The sequence below is a fragment of the Dioscorea cayenensis genome, chromosome 18 (assembly GCF_009730915.1).
Source record: "Dioscorea cayenensis subsp. rotundata cultivar TDr96_F1 chromosome 18, TDr96_F1_v2_PseudoChromosome.rev07_lg8_w22 25.fasta, whole genome shotgun sequence".
NCBI classification, from domain to species: domain Eukaryota; kingdom Viridiplantae; phylum Streptophyta; class Magnoliopsida; order Dioscoreales; family Dioscoreaceae; genus Dioscorea; species Dioscorea cayenensis.
Window position 1 is genome coordinate 17,620,234 of NC_052488.1, and position 20,718 is coordinate 17,640,951.

The 20,718-nt window shown below is 38.5% G+C and overlaps 2 protein-coding genes across 2 annotated transcripts; both read right to left on the minus strand.

Annotated features, from left to right (window-relative positions):
• Nucleotides 1-10,689: 10,689 nt before the first annotated feature.
• On the minus strand, nucleotides 10,690-11,231 carry LOC120282854. Its single transcript, XM_039289691.1, has 3 exons — nucleotides 11,018-11,231; nucleotides 10,910-10,969; nucleotides 10,690-10,841 (listed from the first exon to the last, which is right to left on the minus strand). The coding sequence occupies exons 1-3, from the start codon at nucleotides 11,229-11,231 to the stop codon at nucleotides 10,690-10,692; spliced, it is 426 nt and encodes a 141-aa protein (XP_039145625.1).
• A 5,291-nt stretch (nucleotides 11,232-16,522) lies between these two features.
• LOC120281859 (probable peroxygenase 5) lies at nucleotides 16,523-19,875 on the minus strand. Its single transcript, XM_039288553.1, has 6 exons — nucleotides 19,668-19,875; nucleotides 19,511-19,597; nucleotides 19,337-19,425; nucleotides 17,575-17,669; nucleotides 17,051-17,176; nucleotides 16,523-16,940 (listed from the first exon to the last, which is right to left on the minus strand). Exons 1-6 carry the CDS (start codon nucleotides 19,684-19,686, stop codon nucleotides 16,763-16,765), a joined length of 594 nt encoding a protein of 197 aa, XP_039144487.1. The 5' UTR covers nucleotides 19,687-19,875; the 3' UTR covers nucleotides 16,523-16,762.
• Between the last annotated feature and the right edge of the window lie 843 nt (nucleotides 19,876-20,718).

Sequence of the window (20,718 nt, forward strand, 5' to 3'; positions counted from 1 at the left end):
TTCATGAGCACCGCTTTTTAATTTTTGTGGGTATGGTACAGTAGCCAAATTAAATAATTTCATATAAAAACTTGAAAATGATGCAGTGGTAGCAAAGGTAACTTCACTTTTAAAGAAAAATACAAAAATATCTTTAAAAATTTAAGGTTTATAAAAAAAAATCTTATAATAAAGATGATAGAATTTTAAAGACAATGTTGGACAACTCACCACATTTATACATCACTTCGTCTCAATCATGTAATAATTTTCTATAGTTTAATAATTTTTTTAAAAAAAATAATAAAATAAATGAAAACAAAAAATTGAACCTAAATTTGATGTTATTTTTTATGCATACACTACATCAGAAAAGTAGTTTGTTTATATGTCAACATCAATCTCCCTCCAGAAAACTCTACTTCAAACCAAAAAATTGAGTGTAAATAAGATTTGTTCATACTTTTTTTAATAAAAAACAAAATAAAATAAATACCTAAACATAGTCTAAGAACTCTTTAAAAAAAATGAAACTTATATGATTGCATGCAGGTATATTCAATCCACAGGTTTAGAAACAAATTAAAAGTTGGATCCAAGTGATAACATGCATATAATAAGAAAAAGAATCAAAATGCCAAAAAAGAAAGACTTATGTTGGATGATTAGTGGGGCTATTATAATCTAGTTCTTGACACTGTTTGATGAGCAACTTTGCTAAACTTTCTTTTTATCATTCTAGTCCTTGTCAATCTCCAAGATTCCCTTCTTTTCAAGCAGTGTAGTAATTATCAAACTTATTCAATTAACCAAAGTGTAAGTCATTTGAATGATGATGCATTTACCTCAATCAAGAAGAAATGTGAAGAGCACTAAGTATTAGGTTGCTTTGTATCTTTAATTTTTTTTAATATATATCTTTTGCTTTTTAAGACTGGGAAGAGACATAGAGCTTGTGAGATCCATCCAATCAATGGATGCCAACACAACATCAAGGTATGCAACCAGCTTGCAGTGATGTTCTTAAAGCGGCTTTGGTGTCCTTGCTTTGGTGGTCATATAATTCATTAATTAATTTGATAGATAATGTTTGGTCTTTTCTCATATATTTTTATATGATTAATATAATTACAAATATGACCTTGGGAACCCTGTCCATGGAGGTGTATATTTATACATGAGTTTGAGGGGATTATACTCGTAAAGACTGCTCAAACAGCCAATTATTTTATTTATTAATTTTTTTGCAAATTGTGGATGACTCATATTGTGGGTGTGTGCGAGATTTTTAATTATAGAACACACACTCTTACTCCACACAAGCAGAGAGTTAAATTCATGATTACACCTATATACAAGGATCCAAATACCAATAGGATAAGAAATTGCTAGTTATTATTTTATTTTTCATTCTGTTATGGTTAAAACATGAAAGTTAAATTTTTTTTTTTTTTGAGAGTACCCTATTTTTGAAATTTCATGAGTGAAATAAATTATTTTTTCTCTTTTATGGCTATTACATTTTAGTAAAATTTGCAAAGTCAAATTTGAGGGCAAATGATGTAACGTGTGGTCTAGAAATGATTTATGAAATACAATCCTCCAAAATAGACATTGCAAATAAAGAAAATTCTTCAAATGGTGATTTCCATTAAAAAAGTTAGAAAAATTTATGTAATTAAAAAAAAAAAGACTCAATTTAGATTTTAAAAAAGTGCTTAATTTAAATTTATATTCAATTTTGTTTTTCAAGTTTCCCTTAACGGAGGTCAAAAGTGTTTGGACCCTTTCACAGTTAGCTCTAATCTAGAGTACCACAACATCTAGGAAAAGGAAAACTTGCTTCATTTTATTTCTCTATCTAAATTTAGAATTTTTTAATATATTTTGATTAAATTTTTTATGTGATAATAATTAAAATTTTACATTAAAAAAATATTATTATAGTTAATAAAGTTATTTTACTCCATTTATTTTTTTTTATTTTAATATTTAATATGATTTATCTATTTTATTTCTTTTTGTTTTGTTTTTTAAGCAACTCGCTCAGTGTTATTTGACAAGGTATAACTATTTAATTTTATTTTTCCCCAATTAATGTGAAATTTAAATTTATGGTGGAAGTGAATGGCTAAAAAATTAATCAAATTTTATCATATTTAATATTTCATAAATTATTTTGGAAAATAAAAGAAACTAAAAATAATAAAATAAAAAATAATTTTATATTTCAGATCAATAAAATAAAAATATAATCATGGATGCTGATAAGGCACTTAGTTAAGAAGAGAACCTGGAGGATAGATATAGAAGAAAAACACCAAAATTTAAGGATTTCTTCTTTTTAAAATTAAAAAAAATTGTTTTTTCATAACACCACTATTATTAGATTTTATATTTAAAAAAAATTATTGATGTGAAGCTTCATTACTTTTTAATTTAATTTGATGTAAGATTATGAGAATTATGTATGGGAATCCTCAAACCAAGAAAATGAGAGGATGACCGAAGGTCAATTTATGCCTCAAAGAAGCGGACATCAGTTTGTCATAGCTTCTTATGAGCCAAGAGACTCCCGCGTGCAACCTTTGAAATTGCACTATCAAATGTTTAGGTCATAAATTGATCCATGATTACTAGCCCTTGTTTCTATCAATGTTGTTGATGCGGGCCAACCTATGAATTAGATAAGACCAGAGTTTAGGAGCCAAAAATTCAACCACAGTTGAACCGGAGTTAAATTAGAATCAATTAATGTACTTAAGTAATATTTATGTTTTAATTTTCAATGAAAACAGTTTTTTAAATAATATGATATATAAAATTTAAATGGCAGAGTTTAAATGATTTTAGTTGAAAAGCAATTTATTTATAATTGATAAATTTTCATATACTTTCATTAAAAAAACAACTTGGGAGTTTTCCCACATCACTGGGAAAAACTCCCACATTGCCATTGAGTGAAAGTGGAGAAATTGCTGTGTTCTAAATAAAGCATCTCTAAAGCTCAAACTTGTTATTAATTAGTGGGCTTGGCTTATATGTTACATGTGAGTTTGGCCAAAATTGACCCAACCCAAGTTAAGCATGCTCTTAGTTTTAGTCTTTTATCAACATGCATAAAATTATTTTTCTTAAAAAAATTATATATTTTGGCCTGATCAACAAATTTACCTTGGTCACCTGGGTCCTAATTCAACGGGTCTAATTTTGGCCAACCCCTAGCTATTTGATCACCTGGGTCCTAGTATCAACGGATCTAATTTTGGCCAACCCTTATTTAATCTATGGGATTAAATAAACCGGACAAGTGATCGTTCTCTATTCAATTGATTGAATATATTGATACAATCCCATTCTGACAATCATGGTTTCTATTGAACTCTTAATAACAATAATTTTAAGTTTGGAGAGAAATAAGAGTTTTATATGTAAGATTTAAAAGATTTTATACAAGAGAATGAATGGTTTAGAAACTTTTGTTCATATATATAATGGTATTATTTGTTAAAATATTTAAATTCAATAAAGAAAAAACTAGAAACCTGACAAATTAGACGGAGAACAAGAGCTACATCAAGTTACATATGAAGCCAACTTGATATAATAACATGTCCACACAAATAATAATATGACAATATGACTCTGTTGTGCTTGACTCCAATTCCTTTGTATTGGCTCAATTTTTGAAAAAAATGGATAAATCACTTCCATTAAACTAAAAGAATAGTACAAACAACCCACTAGACAATCAGAGTGGGAATAAAAGAGAACAGCATCATATCACATAACTAGATGTGCTACAACACCTGGAAACAAAATAAAGATACTGAACAAAGCAGGAGCGAGACGAGAAGACTTCCCCAAACCAAAATCGTTGAAGCCTAGCATGTGCCCAAGTCATGTGCCTCCTTGGATGTCGGAACCTCACTAGATTCCTCGACGCGAGGTCCAAGTTTCTCCAGGCTGCGATGGATGGTCGCCATGGATGCTTCTAGCTTCTCTTTAGGTCCCGCTACGAGAGCTGAGAACCAAGATAACACCATTCGATCAATATTCAATATGATAGCATGCACAAGCAAGATATTATCATTAAAAATACGATCATTCTTAGCAAGCCAAATATTCCACATAAGTGCTCTGACGACAAGATCACCCAGATCTCTCAAAGAAGGTCAAATGTGCGACCTCCAAGAGTCCCAGATGCCACCCATTGATGGAGGCGGATTAGGTAGATGCTATAGAATAGAAAAGTAGTCCTAAATCTGTCTAGCAAAAAAGCATTGGGGGAACAAATGATCCACTAACTCAATCCCTGAGTGGCACATGACACAAGTTGCAGTCGGAAGTCTATTATATCTACTTTTCTCAAGGTTTTCCAAGAATACCACCTTGTTCTTCCACGCAAGCTAATTAAAGAGGTTGAGCTTCCTAGGGCAACTATTGTGTTAGAAGAACCTCGCCACTGTGCAGCGTACTTTGCCATCATTTAAAAAAATTGTAGAAGGATTTCACTGAGAAGATCCCATTCCCCGTTAGCATCCACCTTTTTTATCCTCCGGTTCCCCAACAGGAGTGCAGATGAATCCTGACTGATAAAATATCTACGTTTACCGCAAAAGGCTCCTCGTCAAGTAGATGAAACAGCTCTTGTACCGTGCCATTTGGAAACTGACCACTATCGTATTCTTCAGGCCACAAGAACATTAGGGCAAATCTATTTAGCCAACGATCTTTCCAAAAGTGGGTCATATTGCCCAAGTTGATGTCATGCAAGATGCAACCCCTGAGACCTGGAAGACAGCTAGACACCCTTTTTGATGCAGCGGTATACTTGAGACCATTGATTCGCACGAATACCTGATAACAAGCCTTGCAACACCTGTTGATCAAAGATAGCCAAGAATTGGGGAAGAGTAAAATCTTATTACTTAATGAAAATGATGATCACAAAACTGACTTTCTCTTGCTTGTAAGCTTATATTAAATAGACGAAAATAGCACTAAGAAAGGAGACAATTTGAAAATTTACCAAAAATAGTAAATTCTCAAATATCAGTAAGAAATAAAAGATTTAACAAAATAAAGACTATTACCACAAACGGCTCACAAATCAAAGATTTCTATCCTAAGATATAACGAAATCAATTATTACGAAAAATGGCAAAATTAGGGTTTTCGAGGCCTAAACGATGGAATTTGGCCAAATTTTGGTATGACTCACCAGTTTATGGGACACAAATTGGTGACTTTTGTTTCTTAACCTGTTTCCCATCAAATAGACCCAATAGAACAGTAAAATCCCGTCACCCACTAAATTACCGAAATACCCTTGCATTGAACTTCTCCATATACGCACATGCTAATTCATCTATACGCCCGTTATCATTCTCCCCAGGATGGAGAGAATTCACCCTCGAATTGTCTTCGTCTGAGTAGTCACCATAATAGGGTATCAAGTGCTTGACATTGAAGACATCAGCCGTTCGGATGTGGCTCGGGAGCCGAAGTCGGTATGCATTGGGATTGATCTTGTCAATGACCTCGATGGGCCCAATTTTCTTGCCTTTAAGCTTGTTATACCCTCCAGCTGGAAAACGCTCCTTGAACAACACAGCCCACACAAAGTCTCCAACCTCAAACTCAACATGGCGGCGCCGCTGGTCGGCATGTTGCTTATAACGTGTGTTGGAGGCGTTCAAGTTGTCGAGAATGGTCTTGTGAATGTTCTGTAAGCTCATTACAAAGTCAGCCGCGCTTCTCGTGGATCTGTGTCTTCATCGGTAGGGGAATCAAGTCGAGGGTTCCACGAGGAATTACTGAGTACACCACCTGAAATGGACTGAACCCCGTACTTCTATTTGTAGCATGGTTGTGAGCAAATTCTGCCTGACTCAATATCACATCCCACCCCTTTAGGATGATTCCCAGCAAGAAAACGAAGCAAGTTACCTAGTGAGCGGTTAACGACTTCAGTTTGTCCATCTGTCTGTGGGTGATGGGCACTGCTAAGGTTGAGTTGGGTGTTCACCATCTTCCACAGACTTCGCCAAAAGTGGCTAAGAAACCGCGTATCTCGATCGGAGACAATTGAGGATGGTAGGCTGTGGAGACGGTAGACATCACGGAAGAATAGCCAGGCCACATTAACAGCATCCATTGTCTTCTTGCAGGGAATGAAGTGCACAATCTTGGAAAAACAGTTTACCACCACAAAGATAGAGTTGTTACCATGTTGAGTACGCGGCAGGCCTAGCACAAAATCCATACTGATGTCCGTCCATGGCTTAGAAGGTACTGGCAATGGCATATAAAGGCCAGCATTAGTTGCGCCTCCTTTGGAGATCTGGCATATTCGGTATCGTTGAACAAACTTTTCAATATCCTTACGCACACCCGGCCAGAAGTAGGAAGACTGAATCAACTGGAGCATTTTGTCCCTCCCCACATGGCCCTCACCATGCAACTCTCTGATAATTTGTACCCTTAAACTACAATCTGGAACACAGAGTTGGTTTCCCCGGAACAAGAAATCATCGTGAAGTACAAAATCCGTCCGTTATGTAGCCTGTACATCTTGGAGGATCTCCGAGAAATATGGGTCAATCACAAACAAATCACGAAAAGAGTCAAAACCAGGTACCTCGACTCGCAATGTGACTAGAAGGTTACTTCGCCTACTAAGTGTGTCCGCCACACGGTTAGAAACCCCTGCTTTGTGCTTCACGATAAAGGTAAACTCATCTAGAAAGTCCACCCATCGTCCATGGCGGGATGACATCTTATCTTATTGATATATATGCCGTAGGGCGGCATGATCTGTGTACATGATGAATTCCTGATGAATCAAATAATGCATCCATCACTTGATGACATGCACCACAACATAGAATTCGACGTCATAGGTGCTTTAGTTTAATCGTGCTCCCGACAGCTTCTCACTGAAAAATGTAACAGGCCACCCTTGTTGGCTCAAGACTCCCCCAATGCCCACCTTGGACGCATCTGTGTGCAGCTCAAAGGTTTAGGTGAAATCAGGAAGTGCCAAGACAGGGGCGGTGGTCAAGCGTTCCTTCATCAACCGGAGAGCAGTCTCGGCTTCAGCGGTTCATGTAAATTTTACTACACTTCATGAACTCAGTCAACGGTGCCATGATGCTGCTAAAGTGAGCGATGAACTGCCAATAGAAGGATACAAGGCTGTGGAAGCTTCGCACCTTAGTGATAGTTGTTGGAGTCGGCCAATCTTGTATCGTCTTAATCTTGGCCTAATCCGTTTGTATACCTTCCCCTGAAACAACATAACCCAAAAACAATCCCTTGGGTGTGAAGAAAACACACTTTTTCATTGCCGCATAGAACTGTTGGGCTTTAAGAGTGGTGAGGATATCCTGAACATGTACAAGATGCGTCTTCTCGTCAGGGCTATAAATGAGAATGTTATTGAAATACATGACCACAGATTTGCCAATGAATGGGCACAGGAGTTGGTTCATGACCCTCATGAATGTGCTAGAGACATTAGAAAGCCCGAAAGGCATCACCATCCACTCGTACAACCCTTCACGTGTCTTGAATGCTGTCTTCCACTTGTCACCACAAGCGAATCTTGTGATACCCGCTCTTCAAGTCTAGGCGTGTGAATACCGTAGCTCCGCTAATCTGGTCACAAAGATCTTCCAATCGAGGAATAGGGAATCTATACCTGATAGTAATTTTGTTGATGGCCAGGCTATCCATACACATGCGCCAAGTAACGTCTTTCTTTGGTGTCAACAAGGCGTGGACCGCACATGGGCTCATGCTCTCGTGGATATGACCTTTCGCCGATAATTCTTCTACTTGATGCCTTAGTTCTTCATGCTCCCTCGGACTCATCCAGTAGTGTGGTTGGTGTGGTAAGACAGAGCCAGGCTAGAGCTCTATCTGATGCTATATATCCCGCAGGGATGGAAGCCCCCACGGTAAATATTCAGGGAAGACTTCTTGGAACTCGTCAAGTAAAGGAAGAACGATTTCCAGAACTTCAGAAGTCTCCAAGTCTTCGGTGATTGTCTTTCTAAGTATGATAAAAGCAGTGCCAGAATCCTGTAACTCCCTCCCGAATGGCGCATAGGATAATAGGTTGGTGTTGGTGGCTGTTGGTGCTTCCACGGGCTTGTTGGGTACCAACACTATCTTTATGCCGCTATAGATAAAGCTATAAGAGTTAGTGCGGCCATCATGTATCACCTTCTGATCGTATTGCCAAGGCTTGCCCAACAATAAATGACAGGCATCCATAGGTACAATGTCACACCACACTTCATCTCTGTACTTCGGGCCAATCGAGAAGATGATCAAGGCATGCTTGCTATAACCATAGGCTCGCCACCCTGCTTGAGCCAAGCTAGTTTGTACGGCGTCAGATGTCGCTCAGTGGTGATATTCAGCTTCTATACTGCTTCATCAGAGATAATGTTCTCACAGCTACCTTCATTAATCACAAACTTGCATACTTTCCCAAGGATAGTACAGGTGGACTAGAAGATGTTAGATCGCCACCAATCGTCTTTAGTAGCCTTAGGTGTCAAGTAGGACCTTCGTACAACCAATACCGTACCAACATCACCCTCAACAATGTCCTCATCAAGGACATCTTCATCAAATACAGGCGGAAGAATGTCTCCTATATTCTCTTCTTCCTCGGCAAGCATAATTCTCTTCCTTGCCTTCCTGCAATCCGCTTGGTGATGCCCCTTTTCTCCACAACTGAAACATTGAATGGTGCTATTGGTTCCCTTGGTTATGCTAGTTCCGGTAGAACGCTCAGCAGTAACTCCCTCTCGAGCCGGCCCACCCGCAGTAGAGGAAATCGGACGGCTTCCTCCAGGTGTTCCCCCAGAACTTAATGGGACTAATCGCCGCTATTGCCGCTCAATAATCAAAGCTTGCTGATGGGCTACCGAGATAGAGACTGGGTCAAACAGGTTGACAATCTCCTGGATCTGGGTACGCAAACCGCCAATGTACCTTGCCACCAATTGATTTGTTGATTCTTGAACTTTTTTCCGGGCCAGCAACTGATAGAACTCCGTGGTGTACTCCTCCATGGTGTGAGTCCCTTGGCATAGATTATGCAATCGACAGAAAATCATGCGCTGGTAATTGTGGGGTAAGAAATTAGAGCGCATGTGTTTCTTCATCTTCTCCCAAAAATTGATCTTGTCCTTCCCTAACCTGCTATGGTTGAGCTTCAGTTGTTGCCACCATGCGGTTTCACGCCCACGCAACCGCGTCACCACTAGCGCCACTCTTCTATCATATGGGACCCCTTTGAACTCCAAGACCTCCTCGACAGTGGTCAGCCAGTCAAGGAACTCCTCCGCTTATAGTCCACCATGGAATTTGGAAAATCGACTAGTATACCAGATTCCCAACGCCTATCTTCATTGCAATGGTTTTGAGTATCACCCCCACGAGTCTCTTGCCATCCCTGTCGTCCTGCCATGGCAATGTCAGCAAAGTAACCATTGTCTTCCTCAATGGTGCCTTCGCTTCCACTTTCGGGCACACGCCCTTGATTGACGTTACCCATCATTTGGGTAAACTGTCAGTCAACTCCTCTATAATTCACTCCACCCGACGGTCTAAGAGGTGGCCAACTCGCTGCTTAAATCTAGCATCATCATCACATTCATAGATCTCCTCCATCCTTTGTGTAGGGTAACCCGCACCTCGTCTTCGCGGTGCATGATCGAACCTGCCTCTGATACCAAACTGATGCAGCGGTATACTTGAGACCGTTGATTCGCGCACGAATACCCGATAACAAGCCTTCCAACATCCATTGATCAAAGATAGCCAGGAATTGGGGAAAGGGTAAAATCTTATTACTCAATGAAAATGATGATCACAAAACTGATTTTCTCTTGCATGTAGGCTTACATTAAATAGGCGAAAATAGCACTAAGAAAGGAGATAATTTGAAAATTTACCAAAAATAGTAAATTCTCAAATATCAGCAAGAAATAAAAGATTTAACAAAATAAAGACTATTGCCACAAACGACTCACAAATCAAAGATTTCTATCCTAAGATATAACGAAATCAATTATTACGAAAAATGGCAAAATTAGGATTTTCGAGGCCTAAACGATGGAATTTGGCCAAATTTTGGTATGACTCACGAGTTTATGGGACATAAATTGGTGACTTTTGTTTTTTGACCTGTTTCCCATGAAATAGACCCGGTAGAATCGTAAAATCCTGTCGCCCACCAAATTACCGAAATACTCTTGCATCTAACTTCTCCATGTACACATATGCTAATTCATCTATACGTCCGTTATCACCTTTCTAGAAGAAGGAGACCCGGCCCGTTAGTCTAGGAAACACGTTTGAACGGGAGAGACCATAATGAAATTGAACCACCGTCACACCACACCAATTGGGATCTCTCGTAAACTTCCACCACCATTTTCCTAGCAGCGCCATATTAAAGCTTTGCAATTCCAAAATGCCCCAACCCCACTGATCACAGGACCGACAAAGGTTCTTCCAACATACCAATCGACAACCCGGGTGATCGATATCCAGACCTGACTATAAAAAATCTTTCCTGATACAGTTGATTTTCTTTATGACCTAGCAAGGCAGTCTAAAAATGGACATCCAGTACGTTGGTAATGCAGATAAAACTGAATTAACTAGGGTAAGGTAACTGTCTAACTAGATGTGCTGCATTTTTGAAGTAGAAAGACGCCTTTTGATTTTCAGAATCATCCCCTCCCAATCTTGTCTTCGGGGAAGTCTTCCAGAGAGTGGAACGCCAAGGTAGGTAACAGGAAGAAGGCCGATTACACAGTTTAAAGTTTCCACAGCTGCAGCCAAAGGATGTTCCCCCATACTACTCAATAGAGGCAAGTTTTTACAAAATTGGTTTTAAGACCTGTCATGCCTTTAAACAGATAAAGTATTAACTTTATGATGCTAAGAACCTCCAGTCCACCTGTTGTCAAAACCAACAGATCATCGGTATAATGAAGGTTGCACTTACTTCCAAATTCTCCAAGACGAACACCAACCAAAATTTTGGACCTAAGAGCATGTGAGAACATTGTGCTTATAACTTCTGTAATAAGGACGAACAATAAAGACGATAGTGGATTGCATTGTCTCAGTCCCCTACGGTAACGAATGTAGCCATTCAGAGACCCATTAATAAGGACATTAGCCTTAGAAGAGAACAGGATGTTCTGGATCCGCCCCATCAATCGTTCTCCGAATCCCCTAGCCCTCAGAAGATCAAAGAGAAAATCTCAGTCCACCAAATCGAAGGCTTTTGCGAAGTCAACTTTCAGAATATGTCCCGGCATTCTGTGCTTATGCAATCTAAAGATCAATTCTTCAGCAATGGCTATGTTATCAAGGATACATCTTCCTTTCAAAAAAGTATATTGGTCCGAGTCTACAAGAGAGTTCATGACCTTGTGCAGCCTGTCAGTAAGCATTTTCGAAAGTATTTTCAAAGAGGAATTGATAAGGCTGATAGGACAATAATCCCCTGGAGGCTGAAGAGATTCAACTTTGGGGATGAGAGCGATGCTAGCCCTGTTAATTCTTTCTAAGTTGGCTCTCCTGTGATAAAAATCTTCATAAAGTTGCAAGAGATCAGGTTTGATCTTGTCCCAAAATTGTTTAAAAAATTCAATAGGGAAGCCATCCGGCCTGGGGCTTTGTTGCCACCCAGGTCGAAGACCGCAGACCTAATCTCATGTAGCGATAACGACTTTTCTAGATGTGCCAGGTTGAGGTGTGCTTGTGATCCAATAGCCTCCGTAAAGTCAACCTAGAATCTTGAATTGCGCTTGTGGCCAAATCGCTGCTGGAACTGCTCCGTGAACACTTTGCTGATATGTCTAGGATCCTCAATGCGGATACCATTAGGTAGAAAATTTGGAATAAAATTCTGAATTTTTCATCAGTTCACTACTACATGAAAAAACCTTGTGTTTTCGTCATCCTCCTTTAACCATTGTATTCTTGATCTTTGTCTCTAGTATATCTCTTCTTGCTTGCAGATCATCACTAAATTCTCCAATAAAGACTGTTCCTGTTGCAACTCCGACATAGATAAGGCTCGAGTCTCCTTCACAATGTCTAACACTTCAATCTCATGAAGCAAAGCCAGCTTCTTAAGTTTGATGGAGCCGAAGTTGAGTTTGGCCCATCGCCGCAAATATTCCCTTAAACTAGTCACTTTTTTGGCCAACACATAAGTGCCGCAACTAACCAGTGAAATGGCCATCCACCATTGGTTGACCAGATCCTGAAATCCCTCACAAGTAGACTACGCTAACTCAAAGTGGAAAGGTCTTGGAGTGGAGCCATGATTACCAACTTCCATACAAATCGGCACATGATCAGACCCAAGTCTAGGCAGGCTGTTCTGAATTAATTTATTTAAATGGGCTACCCAGGTGTTATTAACCACAAAGTAGTCTAACTTAACCCAAATTGGATCCTCTTGTCCATTTGTCCAAGTGAAACGCCTACCAAGTGAAGTTGGCTCAAAAAGTCCAAGGTCACTCAAGAAAGCATTGATACTATGAATGCCCTTAAGGTTGGGAGTGCCAGAGATTTTGTCCTCCAATGTAAATATTGCATTAAAGTCACACAAACAACCCATAGAACACTGGGACTGCCACACAATCTCGAAGTTTCGTCCAAAAAGTGTGTTTAAGAGCCCTCGTATTTGGACCATACACCGTAGTGCATCACCATTTAAAATTGTCCTATCTGCAGCAAAAGTTCACCGTCAACCTAAACGCACCAACCATTTCTAACTTACTGGACAGAAGTATGCTATTCCAACCCAAAATTATACCGCCAACTGACCCTCTCGCAGGTACAAATTCGAATTGGTCCAGACGATTACCACCAATTTTACGCCAAGTTGACAAAGAAATCTCATCTAGCTTAGATTCTTGTAAACAACAAACTTTAGCACAATGTAAATGCAAAAAGTCTTTAACCAGAAATCGTTTGCCAAGTCTCCCTAGGTCTCTAATATTCCAAGATATAATATTCATAAAGCACAACTAGTCCTCGCAGACCTCGAAAAGGCCTTCACTAGCCCCTTAGCAGAGGCAGATAGTGTCTCTTCAAGCATAGGAATATGATTAAAACATTCATTTGCAGAATCACCAAAGTCAATACCACATGCATTACAGTAGTAAGAAAATTGAGCATTGGACCAATCAGAAATCAAAAGTGGTTTGGAGGGCGTACCTTCCAAATGTTCCCCTCATCCTATGTTCTTTTTTATAGACTTTGGCGGTTCGACTAGGAATCCCGCATCTACATTGAACCTCAAGGGAGGTTTCTTGGGTCGCTCAGTCATTCTAGTACCCTTTTGCTGCTTAGAAGACGTTGAATCACTGTCGCCATACAAGTCTGGCATCGGCTCCCATTGATTGGGTGTCAGTGTTCTTAGACTCCTTTGGTTCCAAAGTATTGGAATCAATCCCAAGGAGAGAGGGAACAGTCACCCAGATCAAGGCCCAAACTCCTGAAATAAACTACCATTTAAAACCCATAGGGGGCACCACACCAAGAATAGTAGAGGCATCGCTAAATCTGGGTACAAAGCAGGTAAAGGGGCAGGTTGCTTCTCAAGCACTTACTTGATCACAAAGTTGGCCCATAAATAGGCCCCAAGACATGTGCAGGCCCAATATGTACTTCAATCATGGCTCCTAAAACAGGCCCAGGAGCATGCTCCACCGAACCTGGAAGAGATGATGGACCCTGTTTCGGGATTGGAACTTGGCCTACCTCACAAATCAGCAATGGGTCACCAATTTTTTAGTCTTGATTAAGGTTTGGCCTATCTTGAACTAGTCTTAAGCTCATCCCAGCTTCCAAATCCACCGGAGCCGCAACTGAACTAGCCATCCTTGTCTTCCCCTCACGTGCCTCCGAAGTTACAAACATCCGCATGGTTGCCACGTGCCCAGATGCAACACCGACAGCGTCGACCTCAGACACAAGAACTTTGGACGATGAAAGCTTGCCACACGGGCCAGTTTTTGACTTTTGGTCACTCGGTTGCCTAATGCGCCAATGATCAACATGTCATTTCCTCGTAACATGCGACATCAAAACATCACAATCCCGTTCGGAGGACCGAGCCACCATTCTACCATCGGATCCACGCAAATTATTGGTGTGTCCACCGGTCTGGCGCACCGCCGTCCGAGGGCGTGGCTCTGCCACTTTGTTAGCGTGGGAGCCAAGCTCAACCACCGGCAATCTCACCACCTCAGCGACGCTACCAGCTCGATGCACGCCCTCAGCAAAACGTACCGGCCGATCACTTTTGTCGCTGGGGCGAGAGGCAAGCTCAACCACCGCCAGTCTCACCATCTCAGCGACGCCACCTGTTGGATGCATGTCCTCGGCAAAACACACCAGCCTATCACTTCTGTCGCTGGGGCGAGAGCAGAGCTCCACCACCCCCTTATCTTTCCGGCTCTCCACAACATCATTTAGTTGCTTCTTACCTTTCTCCTCCGACGAGAATTCATGGGTGAAACGACACTCCATCGAAGGTACTTCTGCCACCTCATTCCCCATGTTTAGCAGCACATAACATCCCCATTCTCGTCTGTAACTCGGGTAAACACCTCAGTCCTCAGTGAGAAGCACCAGATATTTCTGCATCCCCAAACTAAAGTCCAATTCTAATGGAAGAGACACTCTGAAATGCCGATAAACCAATGCTGAGATAAAGCGTTTCTGAGGCAGTCGCTTGAAAAAGAGCCACCAGCTCTCCCACCGGTCGCAGATCCTCAGTGATAATGCTATAGCACCACTCGTGTAAGGGCAGATTCCAAATAAGAACCCATTTTCCCTTGCCGGATGCTCTCCTCTCCGCTCCAAGCTCAGCTAACTAGGGAGACAGCTTTAGCGTGCACGACCCATCTTTTTTAGCTACTTTAAAGGATCTAAGCTTGTAGACATCCATAACGTTCGTTCTACTTGTCAAAGGCACTAGGAAAGTGCATTCATTCAAGGTTATAATTGGACCGGCGAGCAGTTTGTTAATGACTAAGGGTGCAACCTTGAGAACACTTGTCTTGTTGACAAAACCCTCGATCAGGGAAAGGATTGCCGCCTTCTCCAACTCCTTCTGCATTGCAGTAATTACCGGTGAAAGTAGGAGAGAGATAGCAACCCTGTAAGGATGCTCTTGCTTAGAAGGTGCAGGTACCGCAACTGGATTCCTGGACTTCAGCTCTGCCATCATCCCTTATTCGAGCTCATCTGTTTGGATCGATCGTGTAGTTTCCTCCTTCGTGGACTGCTTCTCATAACAACCGTGCATCTTGCAGCAACATGGCCAACATATGAATAGTGGAGACACACCACCTGGAGTCTACACTTTGCCTTCTTATGAGAAGCTCGGAAGTAGCACCCACACGTTTGATCCTTAGGAGATCAAGGACGCTTAGAGCATGTAAGCTTCGTCCACTACGCTGAAGATCAGAAGACGTGCCATTAGAGCTTTTACTAGTCCTCGGCCTCAAAGACGGACGCTTCCTAGATGAAGTCGAGCTGACCGCCTGAGCGAATGACTTCTCCTAAACTTTGAGATTATAGGTAGACAACTTCCGAGACATCTGAGAAGCTGGCCCACCATCTAACTGCCCACCGTTGTCGCCACCACCATCATTGGAAGCATCACGCCCACAACCTTCATTGTCATCGTCATCGCCACCAGCAGTACCCCAGAGATCCCGAAGAAGGCTCATCTCGCTTCTGTTAGTCAATTTTTTTTTTACTATATTATGTATTTATCCATGTACTCTAACTCTTTATATATATATATATATTTGTTTTACATGTTTTTGTCATTGTACTTGTACTTGTAATTATTTTTTTCTAATACATTTTAAACACTTTATTTACTTTCTTAAAATAAAAAAAACCGGTGTAGGTAATTGAGTAGATACTTTGTGTGTACTCTGCTATGCGGCATCAGAGTTTGTTGACCATTTACTCCTGTTTTGTCTTTTTATTGTTTATTTTTGATATTTTTTCCTTTTTGTTTAAAGTTCCTTTCTCTCCTAACACCTTGAGTGAACTTTGGGGTATTTGGAGACCCAATTCCCTTCTCTAGTGAGAGAAATCGGGGATCTTCTAACCAGGGCAATAACTTGGAATATTTGGCCAGAAAAAATACTCATATTTTCCATAATAATTTCTTTGAATATTCTTTCATTATTATGAAAGTTTTTTACATGCTGATATCATGGATTTCTACAGCGCCAGAAGCCAAGAGGTTAGATTTGAAGACTTAATTGTGACAGCTAAGCTTAGCTTGATGTTCCGTGGGCACCACACAGATGCAGGCGATCATGGCGTGAGCTTAATTAGCATAGAGATCCAGTTGGGAGCATGTAGGGCTCTTTTTGATTTTCTCTTGCTATTATTGTCTTGTTGTCTTTTGTACTTTTTTTGTTTTAAATAACTCTGATATGTCCATTAAAAAAAATAATAAATAAAAAACAAAAATAAAAAAATTGAACAAATACCGATTGTACAAAACACTATGTCAGATAATTATTTTTCCTATACTTGTTCACCCACACAATAAATCCGAACTACAAAAGACATCTGCAGTTGAAAGCCAGCTTTCATCACAAACATGAAAATGTATCTTTGGTTTATTTTATGCACAATTAAAACAACACACATATTCCTGCTCATGAAATTCATTTTGTCAATTGTTTTGTCATCAGGCCTTTTTCCCAGATGATGATGATGATGATGATGATGATGATGATGCCCTTTCCTTCTCCATTTGCAAGAACAGGCTTCCATCATAAACTGCTCTTACAGTACCCTTGTGAAGCAGTCCATCTTTGTCTTTGCAGAGGCTGTACAAGATCTTCCACTCTGTCCAGCTTGCAAAACTACACAACAATTTCTCACATTAACAAACTTGCTTGCAATTTTGAAGTTTAAATGAGAATATGACTTCAGGCAATGAACTTTAGAGATTTGATAAATTCTCAAGACTTACGCTCCATTACGATCTTTGGGAGCTCGATTTGCTTTCAGCATTTCCATCAGCTCGTTCGCTGTTAATGCATTAGGATTGGTATGTGCATGTTTCTGAAATATCTCTTCAAATTTTGAAGAAACAAACCTGTGATTGTCATAAAAAGTGGATACGTGAGTGTAGTTGACAAACCAAAATGTATCATTCTTAAATTCGAAACCAAAATGGCTTTTGAAGTATAGCTAGTGAATCAAAAGTGTACTTTCACGTTACTTAAATTCCACCTAGACTTTATATTATATGAATACTGCTGGAGCTAAATTAAATAAAGTTGGAATTAAACTAATATAATGACTCTCTCTCTTGTGTAGAGTCGTGTAACACAATTACTGTAAAGTTGGAACAACAAAATAAGGTAACATAATTTGAAGCTAATAAATAAGAGACCGGAAAAACAAAATAATCTAATGTAATTGAAAGATAAATGATAGTAGAGGTTATTCTGCTACATAATTATCACAGAAAAGTTAAAATTTAGCTATTACCTTCCCTCGGCATCATAGACACCAGAGTCACTTCCATGTTTTCCCTTGTGGATGTTTTTTACATAAATGGGAAACCTTGGAGATAGTAATTTTCCCTGCATGATATATGAAAGTATTCAAAAGATGGCATATAGTTAATAATAATAATAATAATAATAATAATAATAATAATAATAATAATAATAATAATAATCTGTATTTATTTTAAGCCAAAAAATACTGAACAAATGACAAGATATAAAAAACCATTATACTATAACCAGTGTTGACATGAAAGCAAACCATCTAATTGGTGGCAAGAGGATGTAAATATCTAATGTAAGCTCGCAACAAACAAGATTTCACATGAAGTTTACTAGACCAATATATAAATTGCATAATCCATATTAAGTGTTTCTAATATTAGAGTAGCTAAAAAATTTATACTGATTAATTTGAAAAATATAAATTTTAATATATATATATATAAATTTCTCATCTTATTAATTTAAGTTTTTGAGTTGATTCGAATCTAAATAATAAGTTTGGTTTACGTATATCATATAGTGCTCCAAATTAATGCCTTGGTTAATAAGATTTCATGTAAAAATTCAATGGATGAATTTAAAAGATTTACAAATTATAATTTTTCACTCATATTTACTATGGGGATTCATTACTGTCACAAACCAATCACTCAGAATATGCATATGATATTAGAATTGAAAGTAAGTCATAAAATACCTTTTATAAAGGTAAATTGTTAGGGCATAGTATCAATGTACAAATGTTGCCTTTGAGATCTTTAGTTATAATAATTATGCTTAGGTTTTAAGCATAATCGAATTAAAAAGAATAGCCACAAATCTTTCTAATCCTCCACTAATCAATAAAAAATAATTTAATAAATAAGGCCAAGTATCTAAAGCTGTGCTTTTCTTTACATAGTTTAATAAAAGATTGAGCTAGGGATAAGGAGAGTACTTTTCGGCATGCTTACGTGGTTACTTTAATATGATGTTAGAGAGAGATAGCTTGATCCTTGCTTGAGTAAAAGGCCCATGTTTCTTTAATTTTAATTCATCACCAACTCTTTCAATAAATAAGAGTTAATAATTCCACCATAATCTTTCTTATAATCGCTCTTTAAGAAAAACTTTGTTTCTAAACATGTGATGATTTAGAGAATACGGTAATGTTTCAAAATTTATTTCAAATCTACCTTTACATTAACTAAGAGGTTTTGTAATTTGCAACTAATTTAATGCTTTTTAATGATAGAAATTGATGTTGTGCCAAAGCTAATTCATAGAATAACAATTACAAGTAGTTTTTGTTAAAAAAATATATTAATTAAATCCTACTATAGTTTAAGCTAATATATATTGGTTTTGACCCACTGGTTTTTAATCATAACGCTCTAAACTAGTTTGGGCGAAATATAGAAAAAAAAACACTCAACTCAACTCTGCACCACTTAAACCAACCGTGTTTGTATTAAATATATTTTTTTAACTTTAATGAAACTAAGCTTATTTAAGAAGAAAGGAAGTAATTCCGCGCCTTTATCCATGATGTCACTCCATTTACAATAAAAGCCATAACCGCATTCTTTAGTTCTGGTCCTTGCTTTCCAGTGGAAAAATTCCTTCTTTAATTGATTCAATGCCATTATTCCATCTCAATTGAGTTTTTGGGAAAAAGAGATTCCTCACCATGGAACAGAAACAATACTAGTTTATCAAGAGGGCAAAAAAAAAAAAATAAGGAACAGAGATCTCACAGGAGGCTTTGTCTTTGGAGCAAGAAATCCATTGATAAGCAAAGCGCTAGCGGTGGATAAGGCAACACCACAACCAATAGCACGAAAGCCTAAACCCATTCATTTATTCATACATCTTGAAAAACATTAACAAATAGAAGAAAATGAATAACAATCACCAAACAATATGAAAACCTTGATACGTTTCAGATGGGTAGATGATCCCATCTTTGTTCCGGTCAAAGAACGCCACGTGTTTTTGCAGCGCCGTCATCTCATCATCTATGAATGAAAAAGACACAAAATTAGTTGATCAATAAGTAAAAAAGGTTGGAGAGTGTGAGAGAGAGACCTGACGAAGAGGAGGACATTGGATATATATGGAGAAGTATCAATAGAGGAAAGTGGAGGACATTGGAGAAAAAGAATTCTTGCACTATATATAGATAGTTGTTTGTTGCATTGAAGCAAAAGCAAAAGCAAAAGCAAAAGCAAAAAGCAAGAGATAGATGCTTCTCTCTGTTTTGGTGTGGCTTTCAAGCAACTGTTAAGAGATAAGAAGGCGCAGTGTTTTTGTGTGTATATAAGCGTTAAGAGCTCAAACAGGATTGGCTGGTTTGAGCGTTAACCAAAGTTCAAATAGAATTGGTTACCTTGGCATGTGAGAAGTCATTTAGAATTGAGTACTTATTCATTTATTAATATATTTGTACATTTTTTAGGATTTATTTGTTGTGAATTTTCACAATTTATTGTTTTGGTTTTTTGGTGTGAAGTTACATCTAATTTATGGAAGTCCAGTTCCATTTGTATTGGCTATCTTGATAAGTGAGGCGGGTCAGAAGTGAGGTCTTATTCATTTGTTAATATATTTATATTTTCAAAATTTTTAATTGTAAATTTTAATAATTTATTATATTTTAGTGGAAATTGTCAAAAACACCCTCTAAGTTTGCAATATTACTTAAAAAATCCCAGTTAGTTTTCTTACTAAAAAATCCCCTTCCTTTTTAATTCCATGTTTTTCAACCCCTAAAGCGTGTAACGGATGTCAGCGGAGTGATTTTTCAAATTTTATGGATGAAAATGCCCTTGCATGGGGGAGTCAGTGGCTGCCGACCATTTCAGTGATATGAGAGTAAGTGGGGGTTTTTCAGTAGGGTAACCCCAGAGGAATTCTTTGGAGCCTTTTACTTGTTTTTCTCAACTAGCGTCTTCAGTTTTTCCATTTCCGAAGCTATCTCCGAAGTTGTCTCTGCTAGCGAGTCTACGTAATTACGACTTTTCCCTTTCCACGGTATCTCGAAGGAGAAGTAGTTGGCATTTCATCGGGTTTGCGATCTAAGGTATTGAGTATGGTTTTATGGTAGCTATTACATTACGAAAGAAAGATTTTTCGGTTT

What these genes read in the sequence shown, in the direction of transcription:
- LOC120281859 (XM_039288553.1), bottom strand. An exon ending in CTCCAAAGACAAAGCCTCCT is followed by an intron (nt 17,670 to 19,336) that starts GTGAGATCTCTG and finishes TATATCATGCAG; the next exon opens with GGAAAATTACTATCTCCAAG. An exon ending in GTCTATGATGCCGAGGGAAG is followed by an intron (nt 17,177 to 17,574) that starts GTAATAGCTAAA and finishes TGACAATCACAG; the next exon opens with GTTTGTTTCTTCAAAATTTG.
- LOC120282854 (XM_039289691.1), bottom strand. Translation starts at nt 11,231, where the DNA reads ATGGGGCGGATCCAGAACATCCTGTTCTCTTCTAAGGCTAATGTCCTT. An exon ending in TCGTCTTGGAGAATTTGGAA is followed by an intron (nt 10,970 to 11,017) that starts GTAAGTGCAACC and finishes TTTTGACAACAG; the next exon opens with GTGGACTGGAGGTTCTTAGC. An exon ending in TCTGTTTAAAGGCATGACAG is followed by an intron (nt 10,842 to 10,909) that starts GTCTTAAAACCA and finishes CTTTGGCTGCAG; the next exon opens with CTGTGGAAACTTTAAACTGT.